Here is a 19,341-nt window from a genome sequence, read left to right on the forward strand (position 1 = left end):
TTGTACTTTCTAATGAATTAAGATGACTCTTCTATCATGTCTTTGTCTTGTCAAACATTGAGAGAGAGAGAGAGAGAGAGAGAGAGAGAGAGAGAGAGAGAGAGAGAGATGTGGCAATGGCTTAAGAAATGTATTTCAAGGACACTTATATTCATAGACCACAATTGACAAATGAGCTCAAAAAAACTTCATGTATTGAAAATCATTCGTATACACTTGGTTTCACAAGAATCTCTGTTACATTGACACAATTTCAACCCGACCATCCAACTCTTTGCACAAAATATCTTTCTCCCTACGCCGCATCAGCTTACGGCTAGCTAGGAAAAAGGGAAAATCTGAAAGGTCCCTGTCCATTGACTCTTCAATTATGTCGTGCCGCAATTGCAGATAACTGCATAGCTCCCTTATTGTAACCACCAACATTAGGCCATGCTCTTTATCAAACACTTCCACATCCACAGCAGGATTATCTTCCAAACCTGCAGAAACCTGGTCCATAGGAATGTACTTACCTCTGAGCATTTGTGATCGCATATACCAAAAGGAGACTAACAGTGATTGGCTTGCAATCATGTACTTGACAACTAAAGTGTCAAGCGCGACCTCGCACCATATACCAATCTCTTCCTTTACATACCATCCTCTGTCAAGAAGTTTGTCACAGGATGACTGATAAAATGACTTGCACATGAACATAGTTTTCGTAGCACGTATATTGTAGTTATGAAATGAACAGTGCTGTGTTAGGAAATAAGACGTAGCTAAATAGATAATTGAGTAGATTACTTAATGGAGAGAGACAGATTTACATACACGAGATTATAGAGTAGAGAGAGAGAGAGAGTACACACGATATACGTGGTTCACCCAATGTGGGCTACGTCCACGAAAAAGCATCCGCTCAATGGCTTTAGTACTTCAAAACAAGAAGTAGTTTACAAAGGGTTTATACCCTTAATGGAGCTCCCGCCTTGCTTCACTCTCACCACCTCACACTCACTTTGTTGCATCAACTTCACACACTATGAAATGTGTGTAGAAATGGCCTCCTTTTATAGGCCAAAAGGGCTGCCCTCTCTCATGAGAGGCAGCCATGTGTAGCCGCCCTTGTGTAGATAAGTCCAAATCGGACCCTCCAATCTGCCCAGGTGTGGCCGCCCTTGAGAAGACAAGTCCGCTTTTGAATTCGGCCATCGGCCATTGACTTCTGACCACCGGCCAACCAACCGATTGTTTTCCAACCACTTTTCGGCCGCCGTCTGGCCATAATATTCCGGCGAAAAGGAATATTCCGGCGAGGAAAAAAAGTCTCAGGGGCTTCCGCCCCTGAGGCCCCAAAAGTTGCCCCTGATTTTTGGCCGTGAAAATTTCGGCGAGTGATTTTCCTTCACGCACGATGGCTTCTCCTCATAATGGGGGCCTTACAAATGTGCGCTTTAACCACAGAAAATTACAAGGGTAAATCAGGCTCCATACTTAACAATCTCCCAGTTGGAGACTGATCTCTAAACCAAACCTTTGACTGCTTTCCATTCTGGTTTCTTATCCTTCAATGCCGATTGAAGATGAGCAAAAGCTCAACTTCTCCTTGTTGACCACCTTTGTAAACATGTCTGCAAGATTTTCACTTGTATGCACCTTTCCTAGCTTTAGTTGTCCCTCTTCCAAAAGAGTGCGTATGAAGTGATATCTCACCTCAATGTGCTTTGTCCTTGAATAAAAGGTTGAGTTCTTCGCAAGATGGATAGCGCTTTGGCTATCACTGTACAAGACACAATTGTTTTGTTTGAATCCAAGCTCTTCTAAGAATCTGTGAAGCCACAGAATTTCTTTGCTTGCCTCTGTCATTGCTACATACTCTACTTCCGTGGTAGAAAATGAAACCACTTTCTGCAGCTTTGAAGACCAGCTTACTGATGTGCCTCCAACCATGAACACATAGCCAGGCGTGCTCCTTCGAGTATCTTTGTCACCTGCCATATCTGCATCAGCATACCCTTCTAGAAAAATATCAGTTCCTCCAAAATACAAAGCATTTGTTGTCGTCCCTTTTAGATACCTAAGTATCCACTTCACAGCTTGCCAATGCTCTTTACCTGGGTTGTCCATGAACCTACTCACAACTCCCACTGCATGTGCAATGTCTGGCCTTGTCCAGACCATAGCATACATTAGAGAACCTACTGCTGCAGCATATGGAACTTTAGACATATAGGCTATCTCCTCTTGTGTCTTTGGACACATATTCTTCGTTAGTTTAAAATGACCATCCAAAGCTGTAGAAACTGGTTTTGCATTTTGCATTGCAAACCTTTCTAGTACCTTCTTGATGTACTCTTCTTGAGATAGCTTTATTGTCTTCTTCGTCCTGTCCCTTGATAGTTTCATACCAAGTATCCTCTTTGCAGTACCTAAATCTTTCATTGAAAAATATTTAGACAGCTCCTCTTTTAGGTCTTTGATGTCCTGCATGTTAGCACTTGCAATCAACATGTCATCAACATACAACATTAGGATGATGAATTTCCCATCTCCCAAATTCTTCGTGTAGACGCAGTGATCCGAGTTGCATCTTGTGAATCCATGATCCAACATCCATCGATCAAACTTCAAGTACCATTGTCTTGATGCTTGCTTTAAACCATACAAGCTCTTCTTTAATCTGCAAACCATTTTCTCCTTACCTTTTACTTCATACCCCTTTGGTTGAAGCATGTAGATTTCCTCCTCTAAGTCACCGTGAGGGAATTCCGTATTTACATCCATTTGCTCGAGATTTAGATCATGAGCAGCCACAAGGCTTAAGACAAGCCTAATTGAGTTCATTTTTACAACAGGAGAAAATATTTCATTGAAGTCAATACCTTTCTTTTGAGACAAACCTTTTACCACAAGCCTCGACTTGTACCTTTTCTTCCCACGTTCTTCTTACTTTAGCTTGTACACCCATTTGTTTTGAAGTGCCCGCTTACCTTTAGGCAACTCAACCAACTCACATGTTTGGTTGCGATGTAGTGAGTCCATCTCCACTTGCATGCTCTTCGTCCATTCTTCTTTGGATTCATGTTGCATAGCTTCTTCGTATGATTCTGGCTCTCCAGAATCTGAGATCAAGAGATGGTTGAAGGAAGGAACAAACCTTTCAGGAGGTCTACTTGCTCTTGTAGGTCTTCGGAGAATAGGTTGAGGCTCCTCATTTGGTTGACGTTGTTGCACATTGTCACCGTTTGCAGTCCTTGAGTCTTCACCGTCCTCAAGCTCCATGTACTCATCACCTGTTTCTTTTGTTTGTTTTCTTTCCAAGTAATCTTTGTACATATTTTGTTCGTTAAAAATTACATCCCTACTCCTTAAGATTTTACCATCTTCAAGATTCCATAGGCGATACCCAAAGTCACCTTCTCCATAGCCAATGAAGAAACACTTTTTGGACTTTTCATCTAGCTTTGATCTTAGGCTTCTATCTATGTGCATGAAAGCCTCACACCCAAACACTTTGAGAAATGCATAATTCACCGGTTTACCTGTCCATGCCTCTTCTCCATCCAATGCCGTTGAGGGTGACCGATTGATTAAGTACACAGACGTACTTACAGCTTTCGTCCAAAGCTCAAGCGCTAGGCCAGCATGTAGCCGCATGCTTCATGCTCGCTCCATGATTGTCCTATTCATCCTTTCCAAAATCCCATTTTGTTGAGGTGTCCTTGGGGTTGTCCTTTGCCTCCGAATGCCATTGCTAGCACAAAATCTTTCAAAAGCTTGGCTGCAATATTCACCTCCATTGTCGGATCTGAGGCATTTAACCTTAGTACCTGTTTCATTCTCCACAAAAGCTTTCCACCTTTGAAATATGGAAAATACATCGAACTTATTCTTCATGACATAAACCCATGTTTTTCTAGTCGCATCGTCTATGAATGTTACATAGTACAATGAGCCACCAAGTGATGGTGTACTTGCAGGACCCCAAACATCAGAATGAACCAACTCAAGTTTCTTATTTTTTCTTTCATTTCCTGATTTTTGAAAATTTACCCTCTTTTGTTTACCATAAACACAATCTTCACAGAACTCTAAGTCCACTTCTTTCAAACCTGGTAGAAGCTTCTTTGTTTGAAGGATTTGCATTCCTTTGGCACTCATATGCCCAAGTCGGTAGTGCCACACCGCATTATCAACTTCTGTAGTTGCTGCACAAGATGAAGGTTGCGTGGTAACAGTACACAAGTAAAGTGTACCGATTTTTTCTCCCTTGGCAACCACCAAAGATCCCTTTGAGATCTTCCACCGTTTGTTTTCGAATGCAATGTTGTGACCTTCATCGTCCAATTGTCCTGTAGGGATCAAATTTTTGCGAAGAGAAGGAACATGCCTAACATCTTTAAGCTTCCATTCATTTCCGTTAGCAGTTTTGACAGAAACTGTACCTTTGCCGACAATCTCACAAGCTTCATCATCTCCCAAGTATACATACCCAAAATTACCTTTGGTGTAGTCTTGGAAATGTTGCTTGTGTGGTGTCGCATGGAATGAAGCCCCGGAATATACTATCCAAGAATTAGACACATTGTCTAATGAGAGAATTATAGCATCTTGCTCTACTTTACCTGCCACATTGGCCTCCGATGTTGGCTTGTTGGCTTGAGACTCTGTCTCCTTCTTCTTGGACCAGCAATCCTTCTTGACGTGGCCCTTCTTGCCACAGTTCCAACATTCAAGAACTGACTTTGTGCGTGACTTGCTCCGCCTTGAGCGATCACGACCCTTTTGGTTTTTGAACCTCTCCTTAGGCCTTCCTCTTGTTTCTGTTGAGAGTGCAACACTTGATGATTCTCCTGTGCTTCTCCTTCATATTTCCTCACTTAGGAGAACACCCACAACATCATCAAACTTAAGAGTATTTGTGCCAGAAATAGAATTACTTACAGCCATCACAAGGCTGTCCCAACTATCCGGTAGAGATGATACTATAAGGAGAGCTCACACTTCGTCATCAAAATTGATTTTCACCGATCGAAGTTGACTTATGTTTGTGTTAAAGTCATTTAGGTGTTCTGCAACTGAACCATTCTCTGCCATCTTTAGATTGAACAAGCGCTTCATAAGAAATACCTTATTGGATGCCGATGGTTTCTCGTAGAAGTCGTCAAGTGACTTCATCAAGTCCTCCGTGGTCTTCATCTCTGAAATTTTGAAGGCTACCATTGACGCCAAGCTTAACCGAATTGTTCCCAGTGCCTTTCGATCAAGGACAATCCATGCTTCATCTGCCATTGTTGCGGGCTTCTTCGCAAGACCGCCTAGTGGCAAATAGAGGTCCTTCTGGTAGAGATAGTTTTCAATCTGCATCTTCCAATGTTGGTAGTTTTTGCCATTGAGCTTCTCAATCTTGAGCTTCCCTTCCTCCGCCTTAACTCCCACTCAATTCAAGGAATCCTTGCCTTGGGATAATTTAGCTACGAGCAAACCTTGCTCTGATACCAGTTGTTAGGAAATAAGACGTAGCTAAATAGATAATTGAGTAGATTACTTAATGGAGAGAGACAGATTTACATACACGAGATTATAGAGTAGAGAGAGAGAGAGAGAGTACACACGATATACGTGGTTCACCCAATGTGAGCTACGTCCACGGGAAAGCAGTCGCACAATGGCTTTAGTACTTCAAAACAAGAAGTAGTTTACAAAGGGTTTATACCCTTAATGGAGCTCCCGCCTTGCTTCACTCTCACCACCTCACACTCACCTTGTTGCATCAACTTCACACACTATGAAATGTGTGTAGAAATGGCCTCCTTTTATAGGCCAAAAGGGCTGCCCTCTCTCATGAGAGGCAGTCATGTGTAGCCGCCCTTGTGTAGATAAGTCCAAATCGGACCCTCCAATCTACCCAAGTGTGGCCGCCCTTGAGAAGACAAGTCCGCTTTTGAATTTGGCCATCGGCCATTGACTTCCAACCACCGGCCACCGGCCACCGGCCAACCAACCGATAGTTTTCCAACCACTTTCCGGTCGCCGTCTGGCCATAATATTCTGGCGAAATGGAATATTCCAGTGAGGAAAAAAAAGTCTCGGGGGCTTCCGCCCCCAAGGTCCCTAAAGTTGCCCCTGATTTTTGGCCGTGAAAATTTCGGCGAGTGATTTTCCTTCACGCACGATGGCTTCTCCTCATAATGGGGGCCTTACAAATGTGCACTTTAACCACAGAAAATTACAAGGGTAAATCAGGCTCCATACTTAACATGCAGCAAGACAAAAGTTTGTAATTCTAACCAGTTTGGTGGGAATAGAGCTACGTAAAGACCTTTGTATATCCTTGTAGAGCTTACTTCGCATTGCCTCCACCATTGTTTCCTAAGGCACTGGACAGTCCACAGTGTTCCAGTCGGTTGGTAGAGGCACTTTCACCAACATGCCATTCTTATTCCCTGGGCAGAGTTGGTAGAAGTGGTCATAGAAAAATATTCCTTCATCAGCCAGGCTTTTGCTGGTTCTCCCTGAATACTGTAAGAGAACCAATGTGGGCATGAACGACAAGGAAGAGGCCTATTATACACTCCACAGGCTCCCATTGCTCATAAGAAGAGGGATGAACATCTGCAAAATATATAACAAGAGTTAAACTAACAGTATCAATAAGTGAAAATGACAAATCTAATGTAGTTGAGATGTGAAGAATGGAGCTATTATTCATAAGAAGAGGGATAAAGGTTGCAAAATATATAACAAAAGTTAAACTGAGAGTATCAATAAGTGAAATGACAAATCAAATGCAGTTGAGATGTGAAGAATACTTACAATTGCAACGTGGTTGATGTATATCTGACACATTTCCACCGTTTTCTATCACGTCTGGATGGGTAAATACATGCTGAACAAGAACTTCCTTTACAGATCTTATGCCGATTTCAACTTTGAAATCCAACACTCTGGCCTTCCATGCTGAGCGGTAAACATTGATAGCGCTAGACCTCTTGGCTCTTCTTGGTTGCATGAGGACCCATGAACCTTTGTTTATCCTTTGTCCAACCCATTGGTTATCTGCACTTATTGAAGTTGATATTGTAATTGATGATATGCTACTACTTGGCCTTCTAGGCAAAGTGCAGGTGTTGCTAGTTGGTGTGAGAGACCATAAACACCTAGAGCTTCTTGGGCGGGAAGACGTGGAAGCCATAGCTCTGAGAGAAAAGCTTTAGTGGAGGGAGATTCACTTTGAAAGCATCCTAATGGAGGGAAAGTATTTTACAATTCCAATATCTTGTGCGGGCTTAATGGTCACCCTCCAATACGTTAATGACCATAAGAGAATATCAGCAGTGGGACCACACATGCACCTAACAGCTCGATAAAAGCAAAGAAGTTACGATGCCACAATCTTAGATTCATGAAATTTTTTAAAATATTTTCCTATTTCTTGAGTCTTTCCATGTATTTTCCTACGTAACGTAGCCCTCAAGCTCATTGGACGCGCTCTATTTTCTCTCTCTTTCATATGGCCCTCCAAATGACCTCCAAAATTTCCTAATGGGTGGGCATCCCACGTCAGACGAGTGCTTGGATGGTCAAGGAGGTGTGAACACGTTGAAGAAAAAGATTTATTGGCCAACATGTGCAATAGAAAAACAAATTACATGAAGTGACAAACAAAAGACAAAAGACAAAATTATTGTATATTGCTCTGGATATTACATAATGGCTGGTTGGTTTTCTTGTAAATTACATATTTTGGTATAGGACGAATGGCCGACTTGACACCAAAAGTTTTGACAATCTCCTCTGGGTTTGTCGCCCCTTGACCTAGGCTTAAGGCACAATGGGAGAGGCTGACCCAGGGTGCTTTCCTGTAAAAGCATACAATGCGGTCTCTCGATCCACCAAGATACACTTATGAGCACTAAGGGTAGGGGAATCTTCAGCAAGGATGGCACTTAATGCCTTGCACTTGAGCAACTCCGCAGAACCATGCTTGGAGAACTCTGTGTGTGCAACTCGAAGAACGGATGGCCCAAGATGGCCAAGGTAGTGCCACAGGGAGCTATCTCTACCCATAGGATTGTTGCGTGAACCTCCAGTACGCATTGCAAACTTATCAACATGGTATACGGTCTGCAAAACATTTTAAACAACTTCAACACTTGCTATAGGAAACAATTTACTATCAAGAAAGTTAAAAAGTGGATACCTCAGTTTCCTCATCCATCTCTTCAAGAGTTTTCCTTGTAAGGTCGATGCTAGAGCGATCTTCTCCATCCATAATGGTCAGCGGTTTGTGTGGAAGAAAAGCGCTTTCTGGGATGCTTTCATAAAATGAGTCACATGGTCCATAAGTGTATTTGCCACGGTTTGTACCAAATTCTGTTCGTTTTCACTAGGGTGGAATGACAGGCTTGGTGGGAGACCTTGGTCTTCAAAGTCAATTTGAAAGTTGACCTTCTCTTGCCTTCCACTGGGATCTTTCATGCCCGCATAGATAGCGAGCACTGAGAGCGACTCATCTTCTCCGAGTCCTAGTGTCTTTGCAATGTCATCAAGAAACAAAAAGTGACGACCATCCACCACCACTGCATGCAAAGTGAGAATTTGGAGGTCAGGAGCTTCTTCCAGCACCCCGTCTCCCTCTATCATCCCATCTTCCTCCTTAGTGGAGCTGGGATCTTGCAAAAGGACAAGTGCCATAGATGCTTCAGCTTGCTCATCAATCTCTTCAACAAATTCATTTGATTCCTCCACAATGGTTATAGGAGGTTTCTTGTCGGCCTTTTCCTTTGATTTTCCCTTCTCCATGCCCTCAAGCACAAGCAATACCAGAACCATGTCCCAAGATATGAATTGGGTGCCTATGCACCCCATGCCCAAGTCTATGAGGTCATCCTCATCCTCTGTCCTGTAGTCCCTGCTCAGTAAGCCCTTTTATAAACCTCAACAAGCGATAGCGAAAGTTTTTGTCAGCCGCATAGAGGTGTTTGAGAAAATCCACAGGCAACCACGCCATGTTAGATCCCTCGAAGACTATTGCATATTCTTCCATGTGCTCCATCATGTAGTCAAGAAATCTCTAGAATCCCTCTACATGAAGGTTAGCAGTGGCATGCATGTCGATCGTCCCCTCAAACACACTGACTAGTTCATGTGCGCGATCTGCAAGTCCAGTAATTGTGTGAGAAGTGCATCAAAGATGTTGCCATGGGTCTGTTCGTTAAGAAGATGGGAAGAGAGTTGAAAGCTTGTGTTTTGTGAATGTGAGAAATGAAGTTTAAAACCTACAAAGTGACTTTTATACTCAATGTCACTTTTTTAAAGCACTTAAAATTAACATCAAATTAACTTAAAACTATAACTATAAACAAAATCACGCGACAAGCATTGAAAGACACCAACATTGAAAGTCTTCACGAAACTAAAAAACTTGCGTATTTCAAAGTTAATCTTGAACAAATTAAAAAATGAGACAGAGATTCAAAACACCATATGTATTAATGGAAGGGAAATCATTTTAGTTACAAGCTTTTACATTAATACATCGAGGAAAACCAATGTTTTCACACAGAAAGCTCTTCTCTTTTCTAGAACGAACAACCTTTTCATCGATTACAAAAGCATATTGACTGGGCAAGGTATATCTAAGATTAAGATACTCGCGAAGGTGACTGAGATTCTAGTCGTTATTCACCGAGATGTCATGCACTGCATTATTATGGAGGCATACTTGCAGATCAATTGATTCTCTAGGAGCAACATCAGAGTCTAGTGCCTCCCATTCTCCCTTCGTCAGCTTCCATCTTCTGTAGGAAAAGCCAATTGACAAGCTCTGCTGCCATACAACTACAAGGAAATTGTTGATCGCACTTTCCCCTTTGCAAGCCCACATTGTTGGTGTCCTGTGAACACTCTACAGTCGAAAGATAAACACAAACACGTGAAGGGACATAAACCAAGTTAGGGAAGCTTTATGGGAACCATAGGTGCACTTCATTGCTGAATACACATCCACCTCGATTCTCCTTTTGGTTGTTGTGATCAAGGCACTATCAGGCTTAGGCCATTTCATACTCTGCAAGGCTGGTGGATGAACTGGAGAAAGATTACCATACCCAGTTTGCCTAGGCGTTACATAAGTATGGTTATAAAAAAAAATTAACCGTGAGACAAGCTCCACGGATGGACAACCAGCATAGAGCAACTTGCCAAGGTCAACGTGGATAGCCTCAAAAGTTCCTGTGAAGGACTCTAATGGCTCCCACTCTACAAAATCAGATGGGAATACATCTGCAAACATGAACAAGCAATGAAAGCCTTATAGACATCAAAGCAATATATCAACACAAATACAAAATATACAATCTAAAAAATTGACAGAGGAATGAAATTACAGTCTGCAGGAAACCTCGATGGAGCCATTGTTGTCTCTAACTTCAGTTGTGAAGAAACATACACATGTTACACCTTTTCAAGACGCTTGCCATCATGGGTTTGCTTGAACTCCATGATCCTTCCCTTCCAATGGTGTGCTCGAGAAGCCATGTGTCTCCTTGAGACCTTGTGTGCACCTCTTGAGCTAGGCTGCATTTTCACCCACATCAATCGTTTGAACTCCATCGTCACCCAACATCCATTGTCTCTTGTCATTGCTCCATGAAATGGAGTCAATGACACTCCTAGGTCGTCGAGTATCCGATGATGCCATGGAGAATAGTGGCACAACCTGCAGACAAACACTTATGATTAGAGATTGCACATCCATGTTCTCATTTGTATAGAGCAAGATTCTTGATGGTACATCAGACGAAGGATGCCACTTACTGCTATACTGCTTCACCTCCTTGTTGGCTTAATTGGAAAGATAATGTTGCAAAGCTTGAGAGAAAAGTAGATCCTCTGTAGAGAGCACAATGGAGAAGGAGCAGGAAACTTGTTGAGGAAAGAAAGAGGGATGATATAGCAGAAGAATATGCAACAGATCTTCAGCTTTAGGTAGAGGTGTTTAGTGAAGCTCCTGGAGAAATGGAGAACTTCAGCTTGAGGAGAATGTAGTAAGCTTGAGGAGGGAAAGAAGGTTCAAACGTCTGCTGCAGAGCTCTTAGGAGGGAAAACTGAAAGAAAGGAAAGAGAAGCAGAGCTTTTGGGAGGGAAAACTGAAAGTGAAGTGAAGAGAAGTGAGAGATGGTACAGTAGAGAGAGAGGGAGGGAATGATCATTACATTTTTAGAGGGACCCTTTTTTAGGAGAGAGGGGGGGAGAAACTGACAGCCACTAGAGAGAGAAAGTATTGGTTTTTACTCAACTATTTAGAGAAAAGTTCTTTCTTTTTATTATAAGATTTTCTTTTTGTAAAAGAGCACAAGTTTAACCACTTACTTTTAGGACCTACCATACCCACCATTTCAGCCCACATGGTATCCACCCATTTGCCCCTTCCATAATCTCCTTTTTAATCCCATGGCAAATAAAGAGGCTCCCTTAGGCCCCATTCCCTTCCTAATACGGTACCAAATCAACTCACTGATCTTACCTTGTGGCCGCGTTAATTTCTTTGTTGCAATACATTTTTAGCTAATACAAAGAGTACCCTCCCTATCGTGTTGTGATGCAACAAAAAATGTCATGCCACAACGCAAGGAGTTCTACGTGTCAGATCCCTCACTACCTCGTGTTGTGCCATGATAATTTCTTTGTTGTTGCACTCCTAAATCTACCATATTGATCCTATAAACATCTCTACTTTGTGTTTGGGAGAAGTCTTGTGCGAGTTAGAGAAGTTCAACCTCTTAACAAACGGCATAGAGATGGAAGATAGAAAGTAGATGTTATTCTTCTATATATTGTTGAGACAATCTACAAGAAATTTCTTAATCTTTGTAACTTTGATGTTTCACTCAAAGCACATCTCAATGCTAAGTGCAGAGATTTCATTAAAGCGATCACAAATACGTGAACATGTTAATAACGTTGTGGTCATTTTCCAAAACACGTGATCACGTTAAATATTAACATGAATTTCTTGTTAACCTGCAAAAACCATCCTAACCAATAAGTCCGTCGGGCTTTTTACATAACCAGATGGGCTATTTTATATAAAACAAAAAGCTATCATATTGATCCTATAAACATCTCTAACTCTTTTAACATCTCTACTATGTGTTTGAGAGAAGTCTTGTGCGAGTTAGAGAAGTTCAACCTCTTAACAAACGGCATAGAGATGGAAGATAGAAAGTAGATGTTATTCTTCTATATATTGTTGAGACAATCTACAAGAAATTTCTTAATCTTTGTAACTTTGATGTTTCACTCACAGCACATCTCAATGCTAAGTGCAGAGATTTCATTAAAGCGATCACAAATACGTGAACATGTTAATAACGTTGTGGTCATTTTCCAAAACACGTGATCACGTTAAATATTAACATGAACTTCTTGTTAACCTGCAAAAACCATCCTAACCAATAAGTCCGTCGGGCTTTTTACATAACCAGATGGGCTATTTTATATAAAACAAAAAGCTATCATTTTCAACCTTTTGACTAGATAGATTCTTGGGGAACATACCCTTATGCCGCATAAAATTAATTATTCTTGTAAACTGACCTAAGGTTACTAAGTCACGGGCCTTGCTATTGAGTTCAATGTGGTTCTTAATATGGTAACCATTTTGTAAATGACTAAAAACCTTGGCATTAAAAAAAGCCACGATGCTAATTAAATTGGATCTCTTTAGGATTCATTGTAACGAAGCCACTGATCCGTAAAGGGACTAAAGTTGGTTTTAAAAACTAAATAAATACTAGAAATGAGTTGTTAGTCAAGGGTTGAATGTCTCGTACTAACGTACCGGATATATAAATATCTTGCATTTTACACTATCATAGGTTTTATTTGATGTATGTTGTTTGGAACTACATAATATAAGAGCTACGATTTTTAATTGGATAAAAGCGATTCTTATATATTTAAGTGAATGTATGAGAAGACTATATTTCTTAATTGGTTAAAAGTAGTCCTCAATTTTCTAATTGCATTGAAGATTTAAGAGTTTTGTTTTACGCATAATGTCGAATAGAGTACGTTGTATATTGTAAAAGATAGTTGGTGCATGAAATTGGAATCAAACATATTTTTGTTTGTGTACTACAAGTAATTAACATTGTTAACATCTTATTTTTAATATATATCAAAAAATAAAAATTTATTTTTGCAACTAAATACGTAGTTCTTATACCTTCAACTATAATTGCACCTTCAACTATAATTGCAGGTAGCGATGTGTGTGAACACACTTAGGACCACCAAGGCATTTTTTCCCTCACTAGGAGGTTTTTTTTACCATGCATTATATATACGTCAATCATTCTAGGGCTATCTATATTTCCATTGCACACCAAGTAATATACTCTCTCTTGTGTGTCTTGAGCTTCCTTCGTCTTCTCCAAGTTGTGTGTTTTCTTGCAACCCTAATTCCAACAATTGGTATCAGAGCAGGTTACATCCTCCCGAGCTTAGTCGCCAACAACTCCAACACACGCGTACTCACTTTCTTCAATTTCAATGAGATTTGGTGAGAAAGAGGTCAACAAAAATTTCGGGCATGCTTAAAGAGCTGAATCTGCTCAAATTTCTGATTCAAACTTATTTCGGCCTCTGTTTCTACTACAGGCAATACTACACGAGCTATTTTGTCATTTTGTGTAGAAATTTTATCGGTGTCGTTTTCTGCATAACAAGTCCCTTCAATGTTCTACGGTTTGTGCTACATAGCACATGTTTCCGCTTCGTTTCTCCTCTTTTCGAGCAATTTTCACATCAAGTGCAAGCATTTGTCATGGACGAAAACAATTCAAATGTGTTCAAGATGTTTGCTACCGAGGACAGATTGAATGGAGACACCTATCCTATGTGGCCTTACATGATGCATCGTGTCCTTGTGGATCAAAAGGAGTCTGGAATATTGTGCAAGGCATTGATCTACGTCCTAGTTCTAAGGATGCAGGCGATGTTGAGGTTGTTGCAAGTTCTTGCTACAAGCATTACTGTTGTTGGCGTTATTTTACCTACGACAGAACAAGCTCGGTGGAATGTAAAAGATTCGCAAGCTCATGCATTGATCATGTTATCTGTGAAACGCACTTTTACTCCTCACATTCGTTTAGCAAAATCAACAAAACAAGCTTGGGATATTCTAGTTGGTCTTTATGCAAGCCACAATGAGACTAAAATTGCATTGTTACGTCAAGAGTTGGATTCAAAGATTATGCATAAGGAAGATTGCATCGACACTTTCCTGCTGCATTGTGGCTTCAAATTTGATGCATTGTGTGGATTCAAAGGCTATTTCATATACAAATTTTTGACATGCACGTTTTGATCATCTGAATTTTGCCATTTTGTTGCGTTTGCAAAAATTTGGTATGATTGCTTCTCTACCGTCTCTTGAAACACATGTCAAACATGTTTGTGAAGACTATACTTTGGATAAGATGTAGTGTTCGAAGTTTCCAAATGATAGTTCTGTTAAGACCACATACAAGTTGCAACTTATGCATAGTGATGTTTGTGGACCATACAAACTCTATCCTTGGACAATTACCTTTATTTCGTGACTTTCATTGATACTTACTCCAACCATGAATGGTTATTTTCGCTTAAAGCGAAGTCCGAAGTATTTATATGCTTCAAACAATTTTTTGCTATGGTTGAAAATATCTTGAAATGTACTATCAACACCCTGTGTTTCAATTGAAAGAGAGGGAGTATATGTATCATGAATTTAATGCATTTCTAGTTAATCGAGGAATAAAGCACCAATGTACAATGCTTTATACGTTTCAGAATAATTGTATTACTAAGAGAAAAAACATGTTACTTAAACAGCACGATGTATGGTCAAGAGTCGAGCTTTGCTATATTCTTTTTGACTTGAGTCCATTATGTGTCACTTATACACTAAACATGTGTCCTACAAAAGCTTTACAATCTATTACTCCATATGAAGCATGGCATGAACATAGTAGCTCATTAGTTAACACAATCATAGTTGGCCAACTACTTCTCGAAACCTCATATCTCCATATATGATTAATAATATAGTCTTGCTTCTTAATCAGTTAGGAAGTAAATTAAATTTGCAATGCTTTCATTTGACTTTTTAAGAATATATATTTTTCTCTTGGAAAGATGTTCTTGTTCATTATTGTCTCTTGAATTAAATTTGCTATTTAGAAAATATTAACTATTATTATGTATACAAAGTACAATTGAGGGAGTGGTTCATGTAAGGTAAGTCCTTAGTAGCGTATAGAGATGCTATATCCATTGCTACAAGCAATAGATTCATTTTCTCAAGACTTAATATTTCTTAATGCAAATGGATAATGTATGATTATATAAACGATATTCTTCATAGGGAGGTGTAGTGAATGGTCATGTAATAACCATTCTTTGAAATAATGGGCTATCGTATGGTAATTGATAGAGATTGGTAACCATCTTGAAGTATATTATGAGGGAATGGTCTCTTGTCCATTCAAGATTGTCAATGATCACAAGGCTCGATTGCTCACCTACATTTGCACAATTGATTCCTCGTGCTAAGTTAGCATTGATCTTTGAAGGTGATACACAAGATATTGCATGTTAACGTGTTTCACATTAGATTAAAATCCAATTGTTGATGTGATGCGGCTTGTATCAAAGAGGATGACATGTTGAATTTTGATACAAAGGTGTTACAAATACACACTTGGATGTAAAGCGACACTCAAGTAGCAAAAAATCCTCTAAGTTGCCTTGGGAGACAACAAACAAAATATCCGACCTCGAGTTGCATACATAATAAGACATCCAACAATAGTTTTGATTAAAGAGAAGCATTTGCAAGATCACCACACCATAATTACTCAATTTCAAGCATATTTTCGTGGGAGTAACAATAAATTTGCAAGCCTCAAGTCCAAACGTATATAACAATCAGTTAATTTTCTAACACAAAGCAATCCCATATTCTCTGCTTACATGGCAATCATCCAAGTTTTCAAATTCCATCAAAAGATAAGAGTTTCTCAACATCATGTCAATTACACACAACCAAAGCATGACAATCCAATAACTAAGATGCATGGCAATCACCTAACAAAGTACGATTAGACAAAGGTGCATCTAATTGACCATCACGAAATATATTCACCAATCATTTTAATAAAATTTCTATAAGCTATATATTTCTCTCATTGGAATTTATATTCATACTTCCACCACCAAAAAGTGACAATAAATATCTTGTGAGCTAACACTTCAGTCTCTAGTACATGAGAGCAAAAGCTAAACAAAATCTTTCCCATACACATCTTGTGAAACCAAAATACGCTTTGTTTGGATGGTACATTATGCTACATATGCTTTGGTGCCACGAATACAACCCAAAAAATTGATAGATGATTATCAAATATATATTTTTGTACCTTACAGTGCTGAAAGCAAAGATTATACATTTTCAATATCTGTTAGATGTATTACATTTTCAACGCGATAAAACAATTATGACAATCAATGCACTTGAAGATTACCTTGACAAAACACATTTTTCTCTCTCAAATGTATCATAAAAGTGTGGGAGTTTCTCTCTCTCTCAAAATAATATTATCCAAAACACAACCTATTAGATCTCTAATCCCAATAAAAAACTTTCAAAAGAAATAAAGTGCATTAGTGAGGGATGCGTTTAGGAAATGAATAGACAAATTAAAGTAAAGTCAAAAAACCAATGAAGATGGAATATTAAAACGTTTTCTCCCAGGTTTTCTTTAATCTCTCTCTCTCAATGTTCTTTTCATCTTAGGTGATATTGTTGCAATTCTACATGCTTTGCCATGCCTATCATTAGGTCAAGTGTTATAGATTGTCATATTATCTCTTATTTTCTAGAGGAATCTTTGAATTAGTAACTTTGATTTTTTTAAAACCATTAATAATATTTTCTAATTTTTAAAGTAAAGATTCTTTTTCAGAGTGCTTTATTTTCTAGAATTGCAAGTTCTTTTTCTAAAATCACAGGCAAAATCTAGCACAAAATCGCTTAGGGTCCTGGACTACATTAAGCATCGCAAACCAAGCTGGTGGTCTCGAAGAGAAGAGTAGCCACAATCAAGCTAAACAGTCGCTTCACAAGCATTTAAACTCCACGTACGAGGAAAGATGTAGCTAACCATGCCCACATGGCTTCAACCTAAGCCTGATGCTTCTTGCTAATGGGTCATGCAGATAAATACTACAAAAGGCCTGCAGATAAAACCCTCCAAGAGCTCCATTCGTATAGTAGTAGAGATGGCATGCTGGTTCTGCATCATCACACCTGCAACAAACGCTGCAGCTCTGATGCAAACAGTGTGCGTCGGCATCTCCAAACAGGATTTGCTAGTACTGACCCATATAACTCCCCACTTTCGTACTGAAAATCGAATAAATGCAAATGAAAAACTGCGTACGTGCCAGCCAGTACCACTACAAGAAGATTTTGATGTTTCTAACCGACGTATCCTCAGAATCTCTTGTATACTGCACATCTTACATTGCCTTCATTGTACCCTATTCCAAAATGCCTACTTCTACCACATCTGATATGCTAATTAGAGGTAACAGAACCATTCCGCAATTGCCACCTTCATCACACATTAGCAACCCCGATTAACAATCATACAGGTTGCTACAGACTAAAAAAAATGCATATCCTTTTCATCTTACCCTGTACCCCCATTGCAAAATATCGTGTTTTCTAAATTTCGGCCAACATACAGGGCCTGCCATATCATGATAGTCTACAAGCCGAATAACCTTTCATCTTTACTAGAAACCATCTTAACTACCCCTCGCTTTAGCAACTAATCTCTTTCCCCAAGTCTGATTGTTATCATCGGATTAAGAAGAGCTCAACTTAAATTCTTGTGTAGGTCTATAACACGCGCAGGGAAAAATTGGATGCGACTGTGCAAATACATGTCTCAACGCAATAGCATTGTGCAAGACAGTCCAATAAGGTCAATTTAGTATCTCTACTCTGTAGGTGGCCTCAAGTGAGCAAGGTTAGTGTTGGTGCGATAATAAGAAGACTGCAACTCTAAAGACTTAAGAGTATTGGTTAACAAGAAGCCCATCGTCGACAACGAGCCTTGTCGGCCTTGTCATACCCAATCTAGACATTCTTGAAGCAGGAATCAGACAAGTGGATACAAAACATGCAATAGATGCACAGAAAATAGCAATTGTAGAAGACCTCTCTAACAAACCACAAACCACAGCCGTCATCTAAAGCTCAAACAAGTAGAACAGGAATTATAGCAACATGACGGACATGAAGAGGGTGGGAGGGAAGAGGGGCTGGGAATCAGAACCACCTGGCTTAGGGCGTGGCATGGACCACCACGCCCTTTCAGATGCTGAATCAGCGTCGATCATACGGGGAAAGAATGTGTTCATCACCTTCCACACCGACCCCCTCCCAACGCACGCGCACGCGTCTGAGCATCCGAATAGGTTTGGAGAAGCTCAGAAAGAGGCTCTCCCACACGGATCTCGGACACGCGTCGTCTCCATCGCTGCTCCCACGACTGCCTGCCTACACAGAAAAGAAAATATAAATAGCTCCAAGCCAAACCCTAAGGCCAAGCCGACTTCACACGCAAGAAGATAAAAATTGGCCACGGGACCAGACATTTGACGCGAAGCAAGCCTGGGGTTAAGGCCAGGGTAAAGGGGCCAATAAAAAACCACCCCCCAAAGAAAAGACAATGACACCCCAATAATAAGACAAAGCTGAACCAACTTTGTGCGATTCAAAAGAATGCTCAACATTCATCTTTTTTGAAATGCAACCTTTTCATTGGGCAATGGATGACTTTAACCCTTGTTGGCACCCATGTCTTTCTTTTGGGGTTGGTGTGTCTTCTTTTTCACACCCATTTTTGTTACACAGGAATGCATAAATGGATTTATAACTTTCGGCTCCGATCATCAAAAAAGTTGAGATCAATTTTTTCGTAAAGCTCTCGACGAAGCGAATCAAATGAGCTACTGACTGGTTATAATTGAGCTCGGAGATCGGAGATCTAGGCTCCCTCTTTTAGGTGGCCTTAAGTTGGGGGTTTTACCCTGAGGGCATTTTAAAATTCTGAGCATGGGATTCAATTCAAAACATGAGGCTGCACTAAATAGCAAGAGACTTTTTTTTTTAGCAAAACTCACAATTGTGAGTGAATTATATTGAACAGCCCAAAAAATTACAAGGTCTTGTCATGCTCTTGTTGAGCCATGACATCATCCAGGGACTATAATTACATTGGCTATCAGGGCAGC

General features: G+C 40.0%; 1 protein-coding gene across 3 annotated transcripts; it reads right to left on the bottom strand.

Annotated features, from left to right (window-relative positions):
- Nucleotides 1-9,489: 9,489 nt before the first annotated feature.
- LOC147463171 (uncharacterized) lies at nucleotides 9,490-18,891 on the bottom strand. 3 transcript variants are annotated; one of them, XM_086487686.1, is made up of 4 exons: nucleotides 18,384-18,882; nucleotides 10,807-10,999; nucleotides 10,377-10,708; nucleotides 9,490-10,272 (listed from the first exon to the last, which is right to left on the bottom strand). In XM_086487686.1, exons 3-4 carry the CDS (start codon nucleotides 10,402-10,404, stop codon nucleotides 9,896-9,898), a joined length of 405 nt encoding a protein of 134 aa, XP_086343812.1. In that variant the 5' UTR covers nucleotides 10,405-10,708; nucleotides 10,807-10,999; nucleotides 18,384-18,882; the 3' UTR covers nucleotides 9,490-9,895. The 3 variants fall into 3 exon arrangements, with proteins under 3 accessions (XP_086343812.1, XP_086343821.1, XP_086343826.1); XM_086487695.1 differs by having other exon boundaries at nucleotides 10,377-10,999; nucleotides 18,384-18,891; XM_086487700.1 differs by lacking the exons at nucleotides 9,490-10,272; nucleotides 10,377-10,708; nucleotides 10,807-10,999 and adding an exon at nucleotides 16,620-17,440 and having other exon boundaries at nucleotides 18,384-18,703.
- Nucleotides 18,892-19,341: the final 450 nt, after the last annotated feature.

Source organism: Adiantum capillus-veneris, chromosome 2 (assembly GCF_014529385.1).
Source record: "Adiantum capillus-veneris isolate H3 chromosome 2, ASM1452938v2, whole genome shotgun sequence".
NCBI lineage: Eukaryota > Viridiplantae > Streptophyta > Polypodiopsida > Polypodiales > Pteridaceae > Adiantum > Adiantum capillus-veneris.

What these genes read in the sequence shown, in the direction of transcription:
- LOC147463171 (XM_086487695.1), bottom strand. Translation starts at nt 10,404, where the DNA reads ATGGCTCCATCGAGGTTTCCTGCAGACT. An exon ending in ATCGAGGTTTCCTGCAGACT is followed by an intron (nt 10,273 to 10,376) that starts GTAATTTCATTC and finishes TCATGTTTGCAG; the next exon opens with ATGTATTCCCATCTGATTTT.